Source organism: Monodelphis domestica, chromosome 2 (genome assembly GCF_027887165.1).
Source record: "Monodelphis domestica isolate mMonDom1 chromosome 2, mMonDom1.pri, whole genome shotgun sequence".
NCBI classification, from domain to species: Eukaryota; Metazoa; Chordata; class Mammalia; order Didelphimorphia; family Didelphidae; genus Monodelphis; species Monodelphis domestica.
In genome coordinates this window covers 286,296,522-286,315,150 of record NC_077228.1, presented here as the reverse complement: position 1 = coordinate 286,315,150, position 18,629 = coordinate 286,296,522, and the positions used below count along the sequence as shown (strand labels likewise).

Genomic DNA, 18,629 nt, shown 5'->3' with positions numbered 1-18,629 from the left:
TCAGAGCTGGAGCCATCACTAAAGCTCTTGAAGTCAAGGAGATTGTTAAAGGAAAAAGAGAGCTGATAAAACCCTAGCAGGTCCATGTAAGGAATGTTGGTGATGAACCAAGGAGAGGAACCCTCATCCCTTTAATAAAGTAATATCTGGAATGAATTATAAGTAGGGTCCATAGAACTGACATTTGATGAACTGAAAATTGAGGGTATATCCATCAGTTGAGGAATAGCTAAACAAATTGTGGTATATGTTGCTGATGAAATATTATTGTGCTATAACAATTGATAAGCTGGAAAGATCTGCATGAACTGATGCAAAACAAAATACGCAGAATCAGGAGGACACTGCACACAATAACAGCAATATTGTATGATGATCAACTGAAAACTTGGCTATTCTCAGAAATATAATGACCTGGGACAATCCCGAAAGACTGATGATGGGGAATGCTCTCCACCTCCAGAGGAAGAACAGTTGGACTCAGATGGAAGCATATCAAAGCCTAACTTTCTTATCAGTGTATTTATGGTTTTATTTTGGGATTTTGGTTTTGTATGAGTGTGCTCTTCCAACTGATCAATATGGAAGTGTGTTCTGCATGATAAAAAAAAGAAATGACATTTTTAAAAGAGAAGAAGAGGGTAGTCAGTAATATTAATGCCACAGAAGTCCAGGAGAAGGAGGACTGTGTAAAGTCCTCAATTATAGGTCAAATTTGTTGACTAGAAGATCCCAGGTGACTGTGATGAGAGAAGATTTAGTAGTGTTGAAGAGAGAACAGGGAGGAATAGGATGCAGATTAAAAGGGTGAATTTTGGTTGTTTGTATTTGTTTTTTAAGGATAAGGGAGACTTGATCAGAGGTTTAATGAATGAAGTTAAAAATCAAAGCAGTTTAGATGACTGCTTAGAAAAGCAGAGCCACCTTTGTTTCTGATAAATTATCTCGATCCAATTAACCTCCAAGGATCTAGCAATTCCTCAGTGTCCCTCACCACTTCACAGACAAACCCACTCTCAATCTTACCTTGGATCCTGTTTCCTTCCTAATATCCCACTCACTAACTGACCAAATCTGAGCACGAGAGGTGGGACAGCCAGAAACCAGTACGATGGAGTGGCCAAGACGACTCCTAAGACGAAGGCTGAGGAATGGGAGCCAAGGCTCTTACCATCACCTCCTTCCATGAATCCTGCCCTTACTAAGCCCTTCATTCTGCCCAGTTCCAAGTCTTAGCTGACAGGGATGGGAGGGAAGCCTAGAGCTGGGCCAGTACCAGGAGCCAATTTCTTCAGAGTTCTTCCTGTGGCTGCAGCAATTTTCATGCATGAATATACTGGAATCAACCACAGAAACCCCACCAGACCCCATGAAAGGCACAGTGAGGGAAGAGGACATAGAAGTAGGGGTAGGATTGAGGAGAACAGCTCATGAGCCTTAGAAGAAAGTTACAAAAAGGGCTTCTTTATTGAGAGCAGCGAGTTAAAAACCCCATCCCCATGGCAGGCCCGGGGCAGGGATGGCCCGGCCCTCCCCACCCCTCCAGATCCTCCCTTCCCTCCCCCTCCCACAAACCCCACCTGAAGTTAAGTACAAAACTCGCCCACGGTGCATACAAAAGGGGCAGTAAATATAGTGTCAAAAGCTCCTGAAAAACTCCTTCATCTGCCAGGCACTTAGTAAGGGGGGAGGAGAGGGAAGGCAGAGGGTAATAGGAGGAGGCCGGGCACAGAGACCAGACCCCTGGGGCATTCGGAGCAGGCACACACTCAGGCATGTCCCCTCTGAAAACTGAGGCAGTCATCATGTACCTCGCTCACTTGGGCCCTTGGAGACTCCTAGACCTGAGCCTAGCCCTGATGCCTGGTCTGGATACCTTAGGACGTGGCCTGGACTGACTTCCTGGGAAATCGGCAGGTTAAGTGGTCGGGCTGAGTGCCCAGAGCACAGAGAAGGCCTATGCTGCTCATTATTGTTACCTGAGGTGCCAACACTGCTCCTGGTGAGGGGGGGATGAAGATGCCCACCCCTTAGGTCCCACTGACCCAGCCAATACAGGGGTCAAAGGAGCAGAGATGCAAGGGATTGAGTTGCAGGGAGAAGGGGAGGAAGAGCCCAGGCTCTGCCTAGGCCTCAGGTCTGCCTGTCCATGTCCGGTCAAGGAGCCCAAGAGCAGAAGGGGAGAGGGAACCCGTGCCCATCTTGCCGCTAGGTCATGTTCTAACGGTCCCCGGGAGCAGCTGGCACTCCCTGTTGGGCTTCCCCCCATCCCTTGCCCATCCTGGGACACAGCCTGCCCCCGGACTCCCTCCTCACGGCTTTCCATCAGCAGAGCTCTCTCCGAGCACATTGGCGATCTCGCTGAAAGACGGCCGATCTTTGGGGCTGGGGGCCCAGCAGCGCTGCATCAGCCGGTACAACTTGGCAGGGCAGCCCTCGGGCTGCGGGAGCCGTGCCTTCCCAGCCTGCAGGTCTGCAGAAGAAAGGGAAGGGTCCTCAGTTCTGTCCCTCCAATATTCTCTCCCCCTCCCCCCATAAGCACAGGGCTTACAACTTGTGCACTAAATCACTTCCACTCCCCCCAGGCCCACTGACCTCTTCTAGGACTTTCTTGGAGTCCCTCAACAAAAGCAGTAGAGAGCCAAGAACCCCAGGGGCCCAGAAGGGTTAGAACAAGCTACTCACTGGGGAGCTGCACATAGAGAGAAGGAGCAGAGTGTGGCTTCCCACCACTCCCCTCCCCAAATTTACAGTCAAATAATAGCTCTGGAGCTGGAAGGGATCCTAGAGGCCACGAAGACTGACCCCCTCATGTTACAGGTGAAGAAACTGAGGTAAATAATGGATAAGTGGCTTTCCCAAGCTCATACAGCCAGAAAATGTCTGAGGTGGTCTTCTAAGTTCAAAGCCTGATCTACTCCCCTGCACTCCTGGGTATAGGCCCTTACCTGCTAGCACCTCATCATCAGCCTGCCCATCATGGGGCATCTCGCCATGGGTGAACACCTCCCACATCAGCACCCCGAAAGCCCAGACATCTGACTTTGTAGAGAAGTCACCCTCCAGGACGGCTTCTGGGGGCATCCAGCGCAACGGGATCCAGGCATGGCGGAAATGGTAATACTCGCTGCGGAGCAAAAGGGCATGTAGTCCTTACCAGCTGCTCTGGGGCCAGGGCAGCAGTCCCTGATGTGGGGAGGGCCCCAGAAGCTTCATTACCTCCCAAGACCCCCTAACATTTTCTATCTGTTACATTAGAGGGGCTTAATTGAGAACTCGGAAAGCCTCCAGGATCAAATGAAAAGAGATTTGTGTCTATTTTTTTAAAACTAGGGTCCCACATGGAACAACTAATGGCCATAACATAAAAGCAGACCTTGAATTATTAAAAGTATGTATGTGGTATGTCCCAGGGACCTCCTCATCCCAATCCCTGGTAATGACACCTCTTGATAAGAATGGGTTGGTAACACTTTGGGGTGTTGCTGATGGGAACTGGGCTCTGCTCTCAAAAACATGAAAGCCTATTTGTTATTCCAGTCTAGACTGGGCTGTGAGATGGGTGAGTAGATCTCTTCATGAGGTCAATTCTTTGCCATCTCTGTGACCCTAACTTTGGGATTTGTGGAGCGAAGGAGACTGTAAAGGGAAAGAAGAGAGCTGAGCACCAATATGTAAAAATGCTCCCTCACCTTTGGAGAGAGTAGTAGGGACCCTTCTCCGAATCCCCCATATTCTGTCCTATAGTTATAGTGGTTTTTTGCCTTTTTTTTTTAAACCCTTACCTTCCACTTTAGAATCAGTACTGTATATTGGCAATGGGACTTAAGGAACTTGCCCAGGGTCATATAGCTACAAAGTGTCTGAGGCCAGATTTGAACCCCAGAGCCTGGCTCTCAATCCACCGAGCCACTCAGCTGCCCCTACATTGCTGTTGTTTTTCAAATACTTTTCTTCAGGGGGCAGTTGGGTAGCTCAATGGATTGAGAGTCAGGGCTAGAGACGGGAAGTCCTAGGTTCAAATCTGGTCTCAGCTACTTCCTAGCTGTGTGACCCTGGGCAAGTCACTTGACCCCCATTGCCTAGCCCTTACCACTCTTCTGCCTTGGAGCCAATACACAGTATTGATTCTAAGATGGAAGGGTTTAAAAAAAAATACTTTTCTTCTATTTTAGAACCAGTAGTGGGGGGGGGGGGGGAGTGGCGCAGCTAGGTGGCTTAGTGGATACAGAGCCAAGCCTAGGGACTAGAGTATCCCTTGTTTATTAAAAAAAAAAATTGATGCTATATATCTGTTCTAAGGCAGAAGCTCTCTTCTGTAAGGGTGACTGGAATTAAATGACTTGCCTAAAAGCTAGGAAGTATCTGAGGTCACATTTGAACCCTGGGCCTCCAAATTTCAGGGCTGACTCTCTATCCCCTGAGCCACCTAGTTGCCCCAATAGTTACGGTTTCTATAACTGTCATCCATTAGGAAGGGGTAGGTATTGCATCTAGAAGGGGTACATTGGTAGTACCTGTTGTAGACATCCTTGCTGAGGCCCAGGGAGGACACCTTCACTTGTCTCTGGGCACTGATGAGGCAATTTCGGGCAGCCAGATCCCTGTGCACAAACCTACTGTTGGAGAGGTGCTCCATACCCAAAGCCACTTGGGTACAAAGGGATACCTGACAGGGAGAAGAATAAAGGGGGAGGGGGTGGTCAGAGAAGCTTCTGATTGAAAGGTGGCAGATTTGAAATGAGACCAGTGAAGTTACTCCTCTGCCACACCACCTGTGTGCCCTTGGGCAAGTCTCTGAAATGCTTACGACCTAAATTTCTTCAATCTAAGATTTTGGAAGGGTGTTTACCATAGAAAACGTCAATGATAACCTACATTTCTATATTACTACAGCCTGCTAGTTGGTTTCCCAGAGTTAAATCTCTCCTCTATTCAGCTGTCAGACTGAACTTCCTAAAAAATGTAGGCCTTACTATGTCACCATCCCATTCAATATATTCTAGTGGCTCCCTATTTCTTTCAGGATCAAATATAAAACCCTGTTTGGCTCTTTTTTTTCCCTTTAAACCCTTCCTTTTGTCTTAGAATGTATACAAAGTATCTAGGAAATTTGAATTAAGTGGGAAGTTCCTGACCTCAAGTCTAGCTGTTCTTCCCCTATTTTGGCTTTTAAAAATATTTTTTAAATATTAATTTTTAAATGTTGAATTCCAAATTCTCTCCTCCAAGACCCCTTCACCCCATTGTGAAGTCAAGAAATGTGATATTATACATGTGAAATCATTCAAAAACATATTCCCATATTAGTCACATTGCAAAGAAAATTTAAAATAATGCTTTAATCTGCATTCAGCCTCCATCAGTTCTTTCTCTGGAGGTGGATGGCATTTCTCATAAATCCTTCAGAATTATCACTGTATTGATCAGACTAGGTAAACTGATCATCACACACTATTGTTGTTGCTGTGTAAACAGGTCCATTTCTGCTCATCTTTGCATCAGTTCATGTAGGTCTTTCTAGGTTTTTCTGAAATCATCCTATGCATCATTTCTTAAGCACAATAGTATTCCATCACAATCATTTACCATAATTTATTCAGTCATTCCCCAGGTAATGGACATTCCCTCAATTTCCAATTCTTTACCACCACAAAAAGAGCAGCTAGAAATACTATTGTACAAATAGGTCCTTTTCCTTTGATCTCTTTGGGATACAGACCTAGTGGTGGTATTGCATAGTCTTACAGCCTTTTAGGCATGGTTCCAAAGTACTCTCCAGGATGCACAACTCCACCAACAGTGCATTAGTATCTTTATTTTCCCATATCCCCTCAAACATTTGTCATTTTTCCTTTTGCTGACATATTAGTCAGTCTGATGGGTGTCAATGGTCTCTTTGCTCTTCTTCATAGGGAACTCTCATCTCTTCAAAATGTACATTTTCACTGGCAGTTCCCCATGCCTAGAATTCTCTCCATCATCTGTCTGCTAGCTTCCTGTCTTTTCTTCCAATGAAAATTCTGCCTTTATCAGAAGCTTTTCCCAATCCCCCTTTCTACTAAGTGTCTTGCTTCTAAGATTACCTTTCCAGTTTATCCTGTCTTTAGCTTATCTGCACATGATTGTTTGTGTGTTCTCTCCCCAATTCTCAGACTATTGTAAACTTCTTGAGGGCAGATGCTGTTCTTTGGGTTTTCTTTGTATTATTATCACTTAATACAATGCCTGGCACATAATAGGAGTTTAATAAATGTTTGTAATGCTTTTAAGATTTTAAGGAACTTGTCCTTACTTTCATTGTCTATCTCCCAAAGTTGTTGTATTAGCCTTCATCTTACAGATGAGGGAACTGAGGGGTGGAGAAATTAAATGATTTGTCCAGAGGTAAATGATAAGCTTTAGATCAGGATTTGAAACTTTTTAAGTTGCCCAACTTTAAGCCTGGTGTTCTTTCCATCATCTAACTTTGGCTTAGGTGTTGATAGATAATACCCAGTAGCAGTACTTCATATTATCTCATGGCAGCTACATAGCAAAGTGGATGGAGTAATGCTGGACTTGGTGTCAGGCATGTACTAGCTGTATGGCCCTGGACAAGTCACTTAACCCATTTTTCTCTTCTGTAAAATAAGGATAATAATAGCATCTACCTCCCAGGGCTGTTGTAAGGATAAAAAGTATTTTTCTTTTTGCTGGGGGGAGGGGGTGTGAAAAAAATTTTTTCAATTACATGTAGAAAAAAAAATTTTTTTCTGACATTTTGTGATTCAAATTCTCTATCTCCCTCTTCCTCCTCTCTACAATATGGTAAACAGTTTGATATAGGTTATACCAGAGCTTAAAATGGGATATTTGTAAAGGACTTTGCAAACCCAAAATCACTGTTAGCTATTATTATATGATATGGTCTTGGTAAGGGTCACACAGCTGGGAAGTGTCTGAGGCCAGATTTGAAGCCAGGACTTCCCATCTCTAGGCCTGGCTCTCAATCCACTGAGCCACCCAGTTTCCCCTATAGTGTTGTTTCCTACAGGTAAAGAAAACTGGAAGTCAGAGAGGATGAGTAACTTGCCCAAAGTTTCACAGCTGGTTAGTGGTAGAACTGGGACTAGAACCTCCTGACATCAGTGTTCCTTCCACTACATAAGCAGCTTCTCAGTCTCCAAAGGAGAGAGGATGTAAAGCATAGATTTTTGTCTCTAGGGGGAAAATAAGAGTGTAGCAAAGGGGATTGCCCAGAGCTGGGGAATAACTAGCATTGGTCCCGAGGCAAGTCAAGCAACTGTGATTATGATGCACAGAAACATGATGTTGCTCTCTTGGCCTGTGGGTATAAATGTGGATGCTGTTAAAAGAGGCCCAAAGATTCCTTTTAGTCACACTAATTCTAAGGTAGCCAGGAAGGTCAGGCTTCCACTAAATTAGAGGGAGAAAATTAATGGGCCTCAACACTGGGAGAGCTGTCATTCTAAGACAACCACTTCTCTTAGATGAAGTCCATACTAGGATTACAGCAGCCCTGACTAGCTCCGATGTCTATACCATCCCCAGACAGGCATGATCTATACTGATCAGGGTCTTGTTAGCTACGGATTGCCACCTGCGCAAAGAGGCACCTGAATAATGCCAAGAGCATGGGGAGATCCACTTCTGAGGCAGGGCTGAGTTCGCCAGATTTTTCTGGGTAGAAGAAAACTCCAGAAAATACCAGCACTTGATTTGAAGCTTCAAAGAGTATTCCTGCTACCTCCCACCCCACCCAAGGCTGATAGGAAACATGTTGATATTCTTTTTCTTTTCTCCTCCAATAAGAGAAAAATAAATATTTATTTAATTGCATTAATTGTCTGAAAGTCTTCAAGTTATCTGATTCCTTTATTTTTCTTACACCAACTCCCTTGAATTAATCAGCTGCCAACTTCTATTGAGTCTACCTCTAAAACATCCATTCCTCTCTCCCCTCATACTAGAATCATCTCAGTACAGGTCCTCATTTCTTCTTACCTGGACTACTGAAATAGACTCCCATGCTCTGTTGTCTTATCCTCTCTCCTTCCCCTCCCCCCACCTCCATGATCAATTATATATTTCCTCTCCCTCTGACTACTCCCTTGGACATTCATTGGTCCCCTAGAACAGTGGTGGGTCTTTGCACTGATCAGAGACCTTCAATGGTTGGTATCCCTCCCTCCTTCCCCTCTCCCTCTCTTTCTGTCTCTTTCTCCCTGCTCCCTACCTTCTGTCTTACAATCAATACTAAGTATTGGTTCTAAGGCAGAAGAGAGTTAAAGGCTAGGTGACTGGACTTAAATAACTTTCTCAGAGACACATAGCTAAGAAATATCTTAGGCTAAATTTGAACCCAGGTCCAAGATCTTATCTCCACCGTGCCTCTCTATCCACTAAACCATCCAGCTGACCCAGTGCTTATCTTTACAATGTTTTTGTTATTGCACAAGTTGTTCTCCTGGTTCTCCTTATTTTACCCTGCATCAGTTCATAAAAAACTTCCCAGGTTTCTCTGAAATCATCCTTTTCATCATTGTTTTATACCACAAAAATATCCCATTACATTCACATAGCATAATTTGTCATCTCTTCCACAAACCTTTTAGTTCCCAATTCTTTGCCTCCACAAAAAGAAATGTTAGAAATACTTTTGTACATATGGGTCCTTTTCTTCTTTCTTTGATCTCTTATACACTTAATAGATATATTGTTCTCCCATTCAATTTCTTAAAACCCTTACTTTCTGTCTTAAGAACAACTCTAAGACAAAAGGCCAAGAACTAGGCAAATGGGAGTTAAGTGGCTTGCCCAGGGTCATCCAATTAGAAAATGTCTGAATTCAAATTTGAACCTGGGTCATCGACACTCCAGCCTGGGTCTCTATTCACTGTACCACCTATCTATTCCTTTAAATCCATTCTTTGCAAGAAGGCCAAAACATCTTCTTTTCTTAATGGTTTGACCACATGGTTATCCACAACTGAAAATCTTTCAATGATTCCCTATTGCTTACAGGGTAAAACACATACTCCTTTGTCATTCCTTAGGTATAGAAGAGCCTCTGTAGTCTGGCTCCAACCTACCTTTAGAACATTATTACATACTATGACTGCTTTCACAAAACTCTCTGTTGCAGTCAAACCAAACCATTCTTCTCTTGCCACCCCTCCCTAGGAAACAACTGCAAGTCATGCCCTGTGATGGGATCACCCAATTCTACTTGTTGAAAGCCTTATTTCCACCTTCAAAATTCATCTTCTTATTTCATTCCACTTTAAAAAAAAACTTAAAACACCTACTTTGGGGAGTGATCAGCTACATGGCTCAGTGAATTGAGAGCCAGACCCAGAAACAGAAGGGTCCTGGGTTCAAATCTGGATCCAGATAGTTCCTAACTGGGTAACCCTGGATGAATCAATTAACCCCCATTGCCTTAATCTTAGTGCCCTTTTGCCTTGGAACCAATACACAATATCAATCTAATACAGAAGATAAGGGTTTTTTTTAAAAAACTACCTACTATGTTCAATACATAGTAGTCAGAGCTGAGGATAAGTAGATGCATATATGGCAAAGGTCTTGCTTTCATGGAGCTTATAATCTAATGGAGGAAAGGACAAACACACAAAGAACTGTGAAAAAAAAATAGGTTAGATGCCAAAAAGGGATGCAGGCAAAGCATTATGAAACAGTTGAGGTGAAGACCACTTTTTCAAGGCAGGCAGGGACAATGTCATTTGTAAGAGTGGGAACCCATAGAGCTTGGGCATGGAGAAGGGGAGGGAAGTAAAAGGCTCCTTCTTTTACGGAGAATGGTATGAGGATGGCAGCGATGAAGGCTTATTGGCATTGGCTGAAACTGACTACATAAATAAAGGGGATCAGGATGAAATAAGGCTCGATGGCTAGATTGGCGTCAGATTGTAAAGAGGGTGGAATGCCACCATTAAGAGTCTTCTACTTTATTCTAGACGTATTGAGGGGTCACTGAAAGTATGTCGATGTCCATGGATGGAACAGGTTGGCCATCAGGAAAATTAAATTGAAGAAATGCATAGAGGATTGACTAGAGAAGAGATAAACTGGACAAAAGCGAGGAGGCTATTTAGTTAGAACCATCATCATGGAATCGTCAAACTAGAGCTACAAGGGAACTACTCAGTGGCCATCTAGTTTAACTTCCTCATTTTATAAACGAGGAAACTGAGGGCTAAAGAAATTAAATGAATTGTCCACAGTCACACAGATACTGAAAGAGGTAGAATTTAAACGCAGGTCCTTTGACCTCCAAGTCAATGCTCTTTCCACTGCTCCTCAATTCAGTAATTTAATTCAAAGAGCATTAAGTGCCCAGTATATGTAGAGTACCATGTTAGATGTGGTGAATAAAAGGTAAAAACGATTCGGTCTCTACCCTCAAGAAGCTTATAGTAGAAGAAAATACATACTGAGGATTCTCAGGTGTTAAAGAAATGAGCTTAAGTGCCAAGAATGGAAAACAGTCTTTGTAATGTAAGATGGGATGCTTAATTTAAGGAAGAGCCACCAGTCCTGTTTGGTTAGAATGTAGAATGCAGAAAAGGAAGTATAAAAAATGAGTCTGTAAGGGAAAAAGTAGATTGGAACTAGATTATGGAATGTTGTAAACACCAGTCTAAGTTTGATCCAAACAGCAACAGGGAAATCACTCCAAAGTTTTGAGCAGAAAAGGGACAGTGATTGTCAGACAGGTGCCTTAGGAAGGTACGTGTCAGGATGAATTAGAGGGAAGATACTGGAAATGGAGGAAGGAAATTGCCGAGCATTATAGCAGTCTAAGAAAGGCTTGAATTTGGGTGGGTATTCATGTGTGCATTGAGAAGGAACAGAGGTGAGACATAGTTTGTAAAAAATAGAGGCAAGACTTGGTACCTCAGAACATAAAGAAGAGGGGGGAGGCAAAGATAATGATAATCTAGGAGATAGGAAAAATGACAGTCACTTTGACAGAACTGGGAAGTTTGGAGAAGGGGCAGTTTTGGGGAGGAGGGAAGATAACTAGAAGATAACTAATTTTATTTTGGGTATGCTGAGATTCAGGTGCTGATGGGACAAATAAGGTGTTGTGGGACTGGCATATAGGAGAGAGATCAGTGAAGTACCTTGGGAGGCAATTATTATTATCATTCCTATTTTCTAGTTGAGGAAACTGAGGCAAAAAGGAATTAAATGACCAGTATCCCACAGTAAATAATGTCTGAGGCAAGATTTGAGCTCAGGTCTTCCTGACTCCTGGCTCAGCATTAGAGCCACCCTCTACACTAGATAAAAGGATTTTTGTAGTCATTTGTATAGAGATCATGGCCAAGCCTACTGAAGCTGATGAGCTTGTCAAGAGACTAAAGAAAAAGAAAAGAATTCTCTGGACAGAGCCTTAAGGGATCTCCACTGTTAGGGGATGGGAGAGCTCATAAAAGTAGAAGTCAAGGCAAGAGATGGTACAGAGGGGGGTTTTGACAAGGCCAAAAGCTGCAGGGAGGGGGCAGCTGAGTGGCTGAGTAGATTGAGAGCCAGGCCTAGAAATGGGAGGTCCTGAGTTCGGATCAGACTTCAAACACTGCCTAGCCCTTACCAGTCTTCTGCCTTAGAACAAATACATAGTATTGATTCTAAGATGGAAGGTAAGGGTTAAAAAAAAAAGGAGGGAAGAAATTTAAGACAATGGTTGGAAAGAATGGCAGCAGGGTCAAATAAAGGTTTTTGTTTATTTTTTAAAGGATAGGAGAAACCTGAATATTTTTTCAGCTGAGGGGACATAGCAGAGAAAAGAGAAATGAATCAAGTCTTGGGAAAGGCAGAAAGGGATAGAAACAAAAATTAGGAAGGAAAGATTTTGATGAAGCAGGGAATAAGATTGCCTTTTAAAAAACAAAAAAACCCTTTTCCTTGTCTTCATATTAATTTAAGTATCGGTTCCAATGATCCGTGGGTTGGAGCCAAAACACTCCAACAGCAAGCAACAATGTATATCATCAAAACCATACAAGGCTCCTTGAAAGACATACCATTGTTCAATTGCTTATGAAGTACAAAATGGAGAAATAGAGTCATGTTGGAAGAGTGGTAAGGTGTGGACAATTGGGGTTAAATGACTTGGCCAGGGTAACACAGCTAGGAAGTATCTGAGAGATCAAATTTGAACCCAGGTACTTCAGGCCTGGCCTTCTATTCACTGAGCTGGCCCCTAAGACCACCATTTTTGAGAAGAAGAATGGAAAGTTAAGGACAATGACAACATTATTAGAGGCATAGAAGAGAGTTTACTTGTGACCTCACTCCTCTCATCAGTGAAGTAGAAGACAAATGGATCTACTGCAAAAAAAGGGAAGAGGGTGGAGAAAGAAAAAAAAGTTTTGCAATCTTACTATGGGAAGTATAATAGAAGTTATTAATGGATAACTGCAAGGATTACCATAGATAGCATAAATTTGTGATAGATCCTGTCAGCAGAACTTCATAATATCCTCTAGCAATATCTGACACCTCCGGAGTGGAGGAGAGGAAGCCAAGGGCTGTATTAGCCAGGGTTGAAGGTTAGCCAGGAGTAAAGGGCAGAAATTTAAAGGCCAACAGATTTAAGGAGGGTAGAGAGAAAATCACTTAAAATGGTGAACAAATAAGGTCAGAGAATGAGGAAGGAGGAAAGTGAGGGCAGAAAGGGATTGATGGACTCCATAATCATCTTTTCTGATTTCCTAAATTATCAGGGCAACCACTGTCTCCTTCAGTCTCTCATGCTACTCTTTTTGAACACTTCTAATTATTTGGTCATATATTTTAACTTACAGTGTTTCTTTTATGTCTTGTTCTATTATGCTCTTGCAGAATATAAACTCCTTGAATGTAGTAATTGTCATTTTTCAACTCTGTATCCCCCCCAATATTATCCCCAAGGGCATTTATGGATGAAAGCAGAACAAATGGGCTGAAAAATGGAAGATTCATCAAGCTTTCTGTGATTAACTCTTTTCCCAATCAATGAAAACAGAGCCACTACATTTAAATTCTAATATCACTGTTCCCAGTGTTAGTAGAAATGTTGCTAAAGTTAAAAAGGTAATAGGCTCTTAGATTTAAAGTTATATGGGACCTTTAGTCCAACTCCTTCATTTTAAAAAGTAGTTAGTCAATAAATATTTTTTGAAAATCAAACTCTTATCTTCTGTCTTAGAATAGAGAGAGACATATATCAGTTCCAAGGCAGGAGTGATAAAGAGCAGGCAAGTAGGATTAAGTGACTTGTCTAGGGTCACACAGATAGGAAGATTCTGAAGCCAGATTTGAAACCAAAACCTCCTAACTCCAAATCTGACATTCTATCCACTGTGCCACCTAGCGGCCCCTCAATAAACATTTATTAAGCACTAAATATGTGTTCCACACTGTGCTAGGATTTGGATCTACAAAGGATAAGGAACTGAGGGATAAGTGTCATTGCTAATAAGTGGTTGAGATGGGATTTGAACCCAGGTCTTCCTGCCTCCTGAGTCTGGTAGGGATCCACTATGCTGTCTCTTAGCTACACAAGACCAAGTATATACAGAGGAGGTTCATTCCAGAGGCAACACAATTAAGAGGAATTGATTCTTCAGGTAATGGAAAAAGAGAAAATGCTAAACAATTGGAAAATATCTTGGAACTTATTGCTAAATAGGAGTGATTACAAAAATATCAATAGCCTCTGGAGTGCATAGTTCTTTTTTTTTAAATTTACACAGTTTTCATTTATTTTTAAAGTCCTTACCAGAATTCTGTCTTAGAATCAATACTAAGTACTGAGTCATTAAGACATTTCTAATCTTCCTTAATTGACTCTTCTTCTTTTAAATAACCCTTAGCTTCTGTCTTCGAATCAAGACTAAATACTTAGCACAAGAGTGGTAAGGGCTAGACAATTGGGGCTAAATGACTCACTAGGGTCACACCAGATAGTATAGGTCTGATGCCAAAGCTGAACTCAGGACCTCCCATCTCTAGACTCTCTCTCCACTGAGTCACATAGCTGTCCCTGATTTTTTTTTAAGCATTTGATTGCTTATGAGGCAAGGGTAAAAACCAGTTTTAGTCCAAAGATTATACAAAAGTAGATAGCTGACTACAAGTTTAATGGTCCCTGGGTTAGAGTAAAATGTCAGGTAAAACACTGTGACAGAAAGCAACAATGGACAAAACCAAACAAGACTTCTTGAAAGATGCACCAGATCTAACTTTGTTCAATGATATGTCTGAAAAGCACAAAATGGTGAAATGGAGTCCCATGCTTGGTCAAGATGTTGGCCTGAATCCTAAAGGACGTCCAAAGAGGCAGCTCTGTGGTTCAGCAGACAGAGTGCCAAGCCTAGAGACTGGAGGTCTTGGTCTCAGACACTTCCAAGCTGTGTGATTCTGGGCAAGTAACTCTTAATCCCCATCGCCTAACTCTTCCATATTCCTTTGCCTTGGAATGAAAACTTGTTATCAATTCTAAGACAGGTAAGGGTTAAAAAAAAAAGGATATCTGGTAAAAAGTCCAAAAGGAAGAAGGATCTTTTATATTGGGTAAGGTTTTTTTGAGATACTCCTGCTTGTCCAGAGCACTGAGATGATTACATCAAGCATTCTGTAACCATACACTACAGAGCCTCCAAAAAAGACCCATTATCATTCAAAAGAGTCTATCTATACAGGAAAAAATAAATGGATGAAGAATGCTTTCTGACCAGAATATGATGTGCAGGAGAGGCCACTGAACTGGTCCATCAGTACATAAATCTTAGATAAACCCTGCAAAAGGACAATGAGCTCAGGCCAGAACACATGCTAGGTAAGTAAATATTTGTTGGACTAAATTGAATGTTCACAGTATACACAGTCCTGCTGTGTTTTCCAAGGGAAAAAAAGAGGAAGAAAAAAGCTCACTGACTAATGATCCAGATGACAGAGGTTATTTGCCAACAAACAGACCATACCTTAAAAGTTGTACATGGGCAACTAGAATGGTATAGTGGATAGAGCATCCAGCCTGGAGTCAGGAATATTCCTTTTCTTGAATTCAAATCTGGCCTGAGAACATTGATTAGCTGTGTGGCCCTGGGCATTTAACTTACCCCTGATTGCCTCTGTTTCCTCATCTGTAAAATGAGCTGGAGAAGGAACTGGCAAACCATTCAAGGATCTTTGCCAAGAAAATCCTAAGTGGAATCTGGAAGAACTTGACTCAACTACAACAACAAAGTACAAAGATAATAATAATAGTTGTATTTACCTAGTTCTTTTAGGTTTATAAAGTGCTTTGCATACACTTGAAATGTGTGCATTATTTTTCCAGATGAGAAAAGAAGCAGATAGGTTAAGTGACTTGCCCAGGGTTACTCAGCTAGGAAGTATCTGAGGGAGGGTACAATTCCAGATCTTCCTAACTCCGTCTAGGCACTCTATTCATTATACCACCTAATGGGCCCTACATGAAAACAGTCAATGTTGGAGGGAAGGCAGAAGAGCTGTGAAACAGTCTAAGCTTGGGGTGGCTAGGTAGCTCAGCGGATAGAGAGCCAGGTCTGGAGACAGGTTCCAGTGTGGACACAGCTCCTACCCGTGTGACCCTGTTCAAGTCACTTAATCCCAATTGCCTAGCCTTAATGACTCTTTTGCCTTGGAACTCACAGTCATTAGCAAATCTAAGATAGAATGTAAGAGAAGGGAGGGAGAAGAGGAAGGGAGGAAGGGAGAGAGGGAGGGAGGAAGGAAGGAAGGAATTTAGTATTTTATTCAATTATGAATGTAGGCAACAATCTGCATTAGTCTTCAACAGAAACTGCCAAAGGAGCCCAGGATACCAAAAAAGTTAATTCTTATTAGAGGATATTACACATCATATGTTTCAAAAAACTCCAAATGAAAACATCATCTCCATTACTTAAAAATTGGACAAATGGAAGATCATTTGGATCCATTCCAAAATGGTAGATCGTTAATCATTACAGATCAGGAAAGAGAACCCAAATAAACAAGATATAGAGAAGATCATAGAAGAGAAAATGTACAATTTTGATCACATAAAACTAAAAGGCTTTTGTACAAACAAGGTCAATGTAGCTACAATTGGAAAGAAAAGGGTTAACTGGGAGAAAATAGTCTTTCAAGAAATTTCTCTAACAAACAGTCTGATAGCCATAGTTTATATGGAATTAATCCAAACATATAAGAACAATAGCCATTCTATAATGTATAAACAGTCAAAGAAAGAGCAGGTAGTTAAGAAACAAATTATCAACAACCATATAAAATTATCCAAATTGAGAAAAGGAAAAGTAAATCCAAACAATTCTGAAGATCTTCCTTGAAAATGACAAAAAAGACAAAAATTTGTTGGAACAGATATGGGAGGATAGGCATGCTAATGTACTGCTCACAGAACTGTGACTTGGTCCAACTGTATCTCCAGGGGCTGAACCCATTTGGAGGAGCTGTAATCAAGGTATGGAAATTATTGAACTATATATTCCTCGCCCCTATCCCAAACGTGAAACACTGCATACCTTTTGACCAAGTATATACTACTAGGTATATATCCCCAAAAGATAAAGCAAGGATCCATATGTACAAAAACACTAGCAGCATTTATTATTGTAGCAAAGACCCAGAAACCAAAAAAGTATCATTCCTCAACTGGCTCCAAAAACAAATGAATGTATATCATTGTAATGGATGAAAGGGATGGATTTGGAGAAAGCTGGGAAGACCAGCATGGGCACAGAAGGAGGTGAGCAGTACCAGAAGAACAATTTATATGACTAAAACTCTATAAAGAAAAAACTTCAAAATATTTTAGAGCCCTGTTCAATAGAAAGACAGACCATGACACCAGAGAAATGGAGCATGTTTCTCACCTCCTGACAAGGGACTGATGGATGAAGTCAAGATGCAGAAGGAGACATTCACTTTTAGATAAGGTCAATATAGAGATCTGTTTTGCTTGACTATGCAAACTTGTTACTTTTTTTTTTTGAGGGGGGAAGATAAATTAAGAGAGAGGGCCTAGCACTAGTTACAAAGGCAAAGACATTAATGGGGCATTGAAAACAGGAGATCAAAGGGCAAGCAGGTCAGCTTTAGAGCAAACACTGAATTTAGTATAAACTTTCAAAGTTGTCCATAATGAAAATTGACTGTGTCATATACAATCCACCATTTCTGTTCGTGGTATATAGAAATGTTTATGTTCATCAAATATAGAATAAAAAATAAAAAATTTAATTCTCAAAAGAAGAGGGTGTAGCCTAACAATGAAACATGTCAGATAAGGTGACTGAATGGACTTAAATGCTTTTCCTTTGTTACCAGGAAGGGTTCAATGGTATGGGAATAAGGTGGAAATAATGAATGAGTTGTTAAAAGTTAAAAAAAAAATCCTCTTCCCTCCAGGGTCTCTCAGGTGTTCCTGAATGTGATAAGGAACAGAGATCTGAGAAAGCACCATAAATTGGGTCAATTGGGCCTTAGGCTTTAAAACCCCAGGACACAGTCTCTTCTTGACAAGTAATCTGCATGCCACAAAGTCTTTTGTAATCTTCCCACTCTGGTTTAGAAATTCCTTTCCCTGCCAGCTCTTGCAGATCTGGCTAACAAGGTGGAGAGACCTCTGGTCTGGCAGAAGGAAGGCAATCTAGTGGGGGGAGGGAGGAAGAGAGGAGGAAATGAGGAGGGTGCTAGATTTAGCACAGTAATAGCTCTTAAGTGAGGTGGGGAATTTTGGGGGCACAAGAAAGTTTGGTAGAGTTCTAATAGTCAACCTGTAAACACAAAGGGATTAAGTGCTTCCTGAAACTGCTGGGCAAGAAGCCATCTCAAGGCCCTCAGGATTAACACTGAAAGCCTGACATAGAAACCTCCTCTAAGAATTTATTTAGTTCTTGGTGGGCAGAAAGCAGACTCGCCCCTTCCTTTCCATTTCTGCTTACCTAGTTCCTCAGTCCACGTTCTAATTAACCCATTAGGATACCACTGAGATCTTTAGATTCCAGCTTCTAGTTTTTTGGCCTACTGAGCTATCCTACATAAAATATTTTGCAAAATTTATACTCATGCACACATACATACTAGGTTATTATTGCCCTTCATATACCAATCAGACCTTTAAAACTTAATTTTCCAATTCTTTAAACTAATTCATGCTAGTGTTAATAAACGGACTGTTCTCACACTGGTTCTGCCAAAGCCTGGCATTCTAGTTTTGTTCAATTTTCACCGTTATCATCACACAAGTATAACCTAGATCAAATTGCTTACCATCTTAGGAGTGGGAAGAAGAGGGAGGGATGGAGGGAGAGATTCCAGAACTCAAAATTTTAGAAAATAAATGTTAAAATTGTTTGTACATGTAATTGGGAAAAATATTATATTAAAAATATTTCAATGTTTGTGATATTTTTCTCCCTCTAAAACAATAGATGGGAGATTACATTACATGCAACAATTTTAGTCTGAAAATATTTTGCTCCAAAATTTACTCAATTCCATTCCTACCCACATTTCAAGATCCAATGGACCAGAATTTAGGGTTCCAACAAAAATTTTCAAGCTTCCATATCCCAAAGACA

General features: G+C 41.5%; 1 protein-coding gene across 1 annotated transcript in view; it reads right to left on the bottom strand.

The window, feature by feature from the left end:
• Positions 1-1,444: 1,444 nt before the first annotated feature.
• Positions 1,445-18,629, bottom strand: part of PTK7 (protein tyrosine kinase 7 (inactive)) — a 92,340-nt gene continuing 75,155 nt past the window's right edge. Inside the window, exons 18-20 of the mRNA XM_007483943.2 lie at positions 4,518-4,669; positions 2,949-3,127; positions 1,445-2,473 (exon numbers count right to left, since the gene is read on the bottom strand). Of these exons, the coding sequence (XP_007484005.2) occupies positions 2,313-2,473; positions 2,949-3,127; positions 4,518-4,669 (492 nt within the window). The 3' untranslated portion in view covers positions 1,445-2,312. The remainder of the gene's footprint in view (positions 2,474-2,948; positions 3,128-4,517; positions 4,670-18,629) is intronic.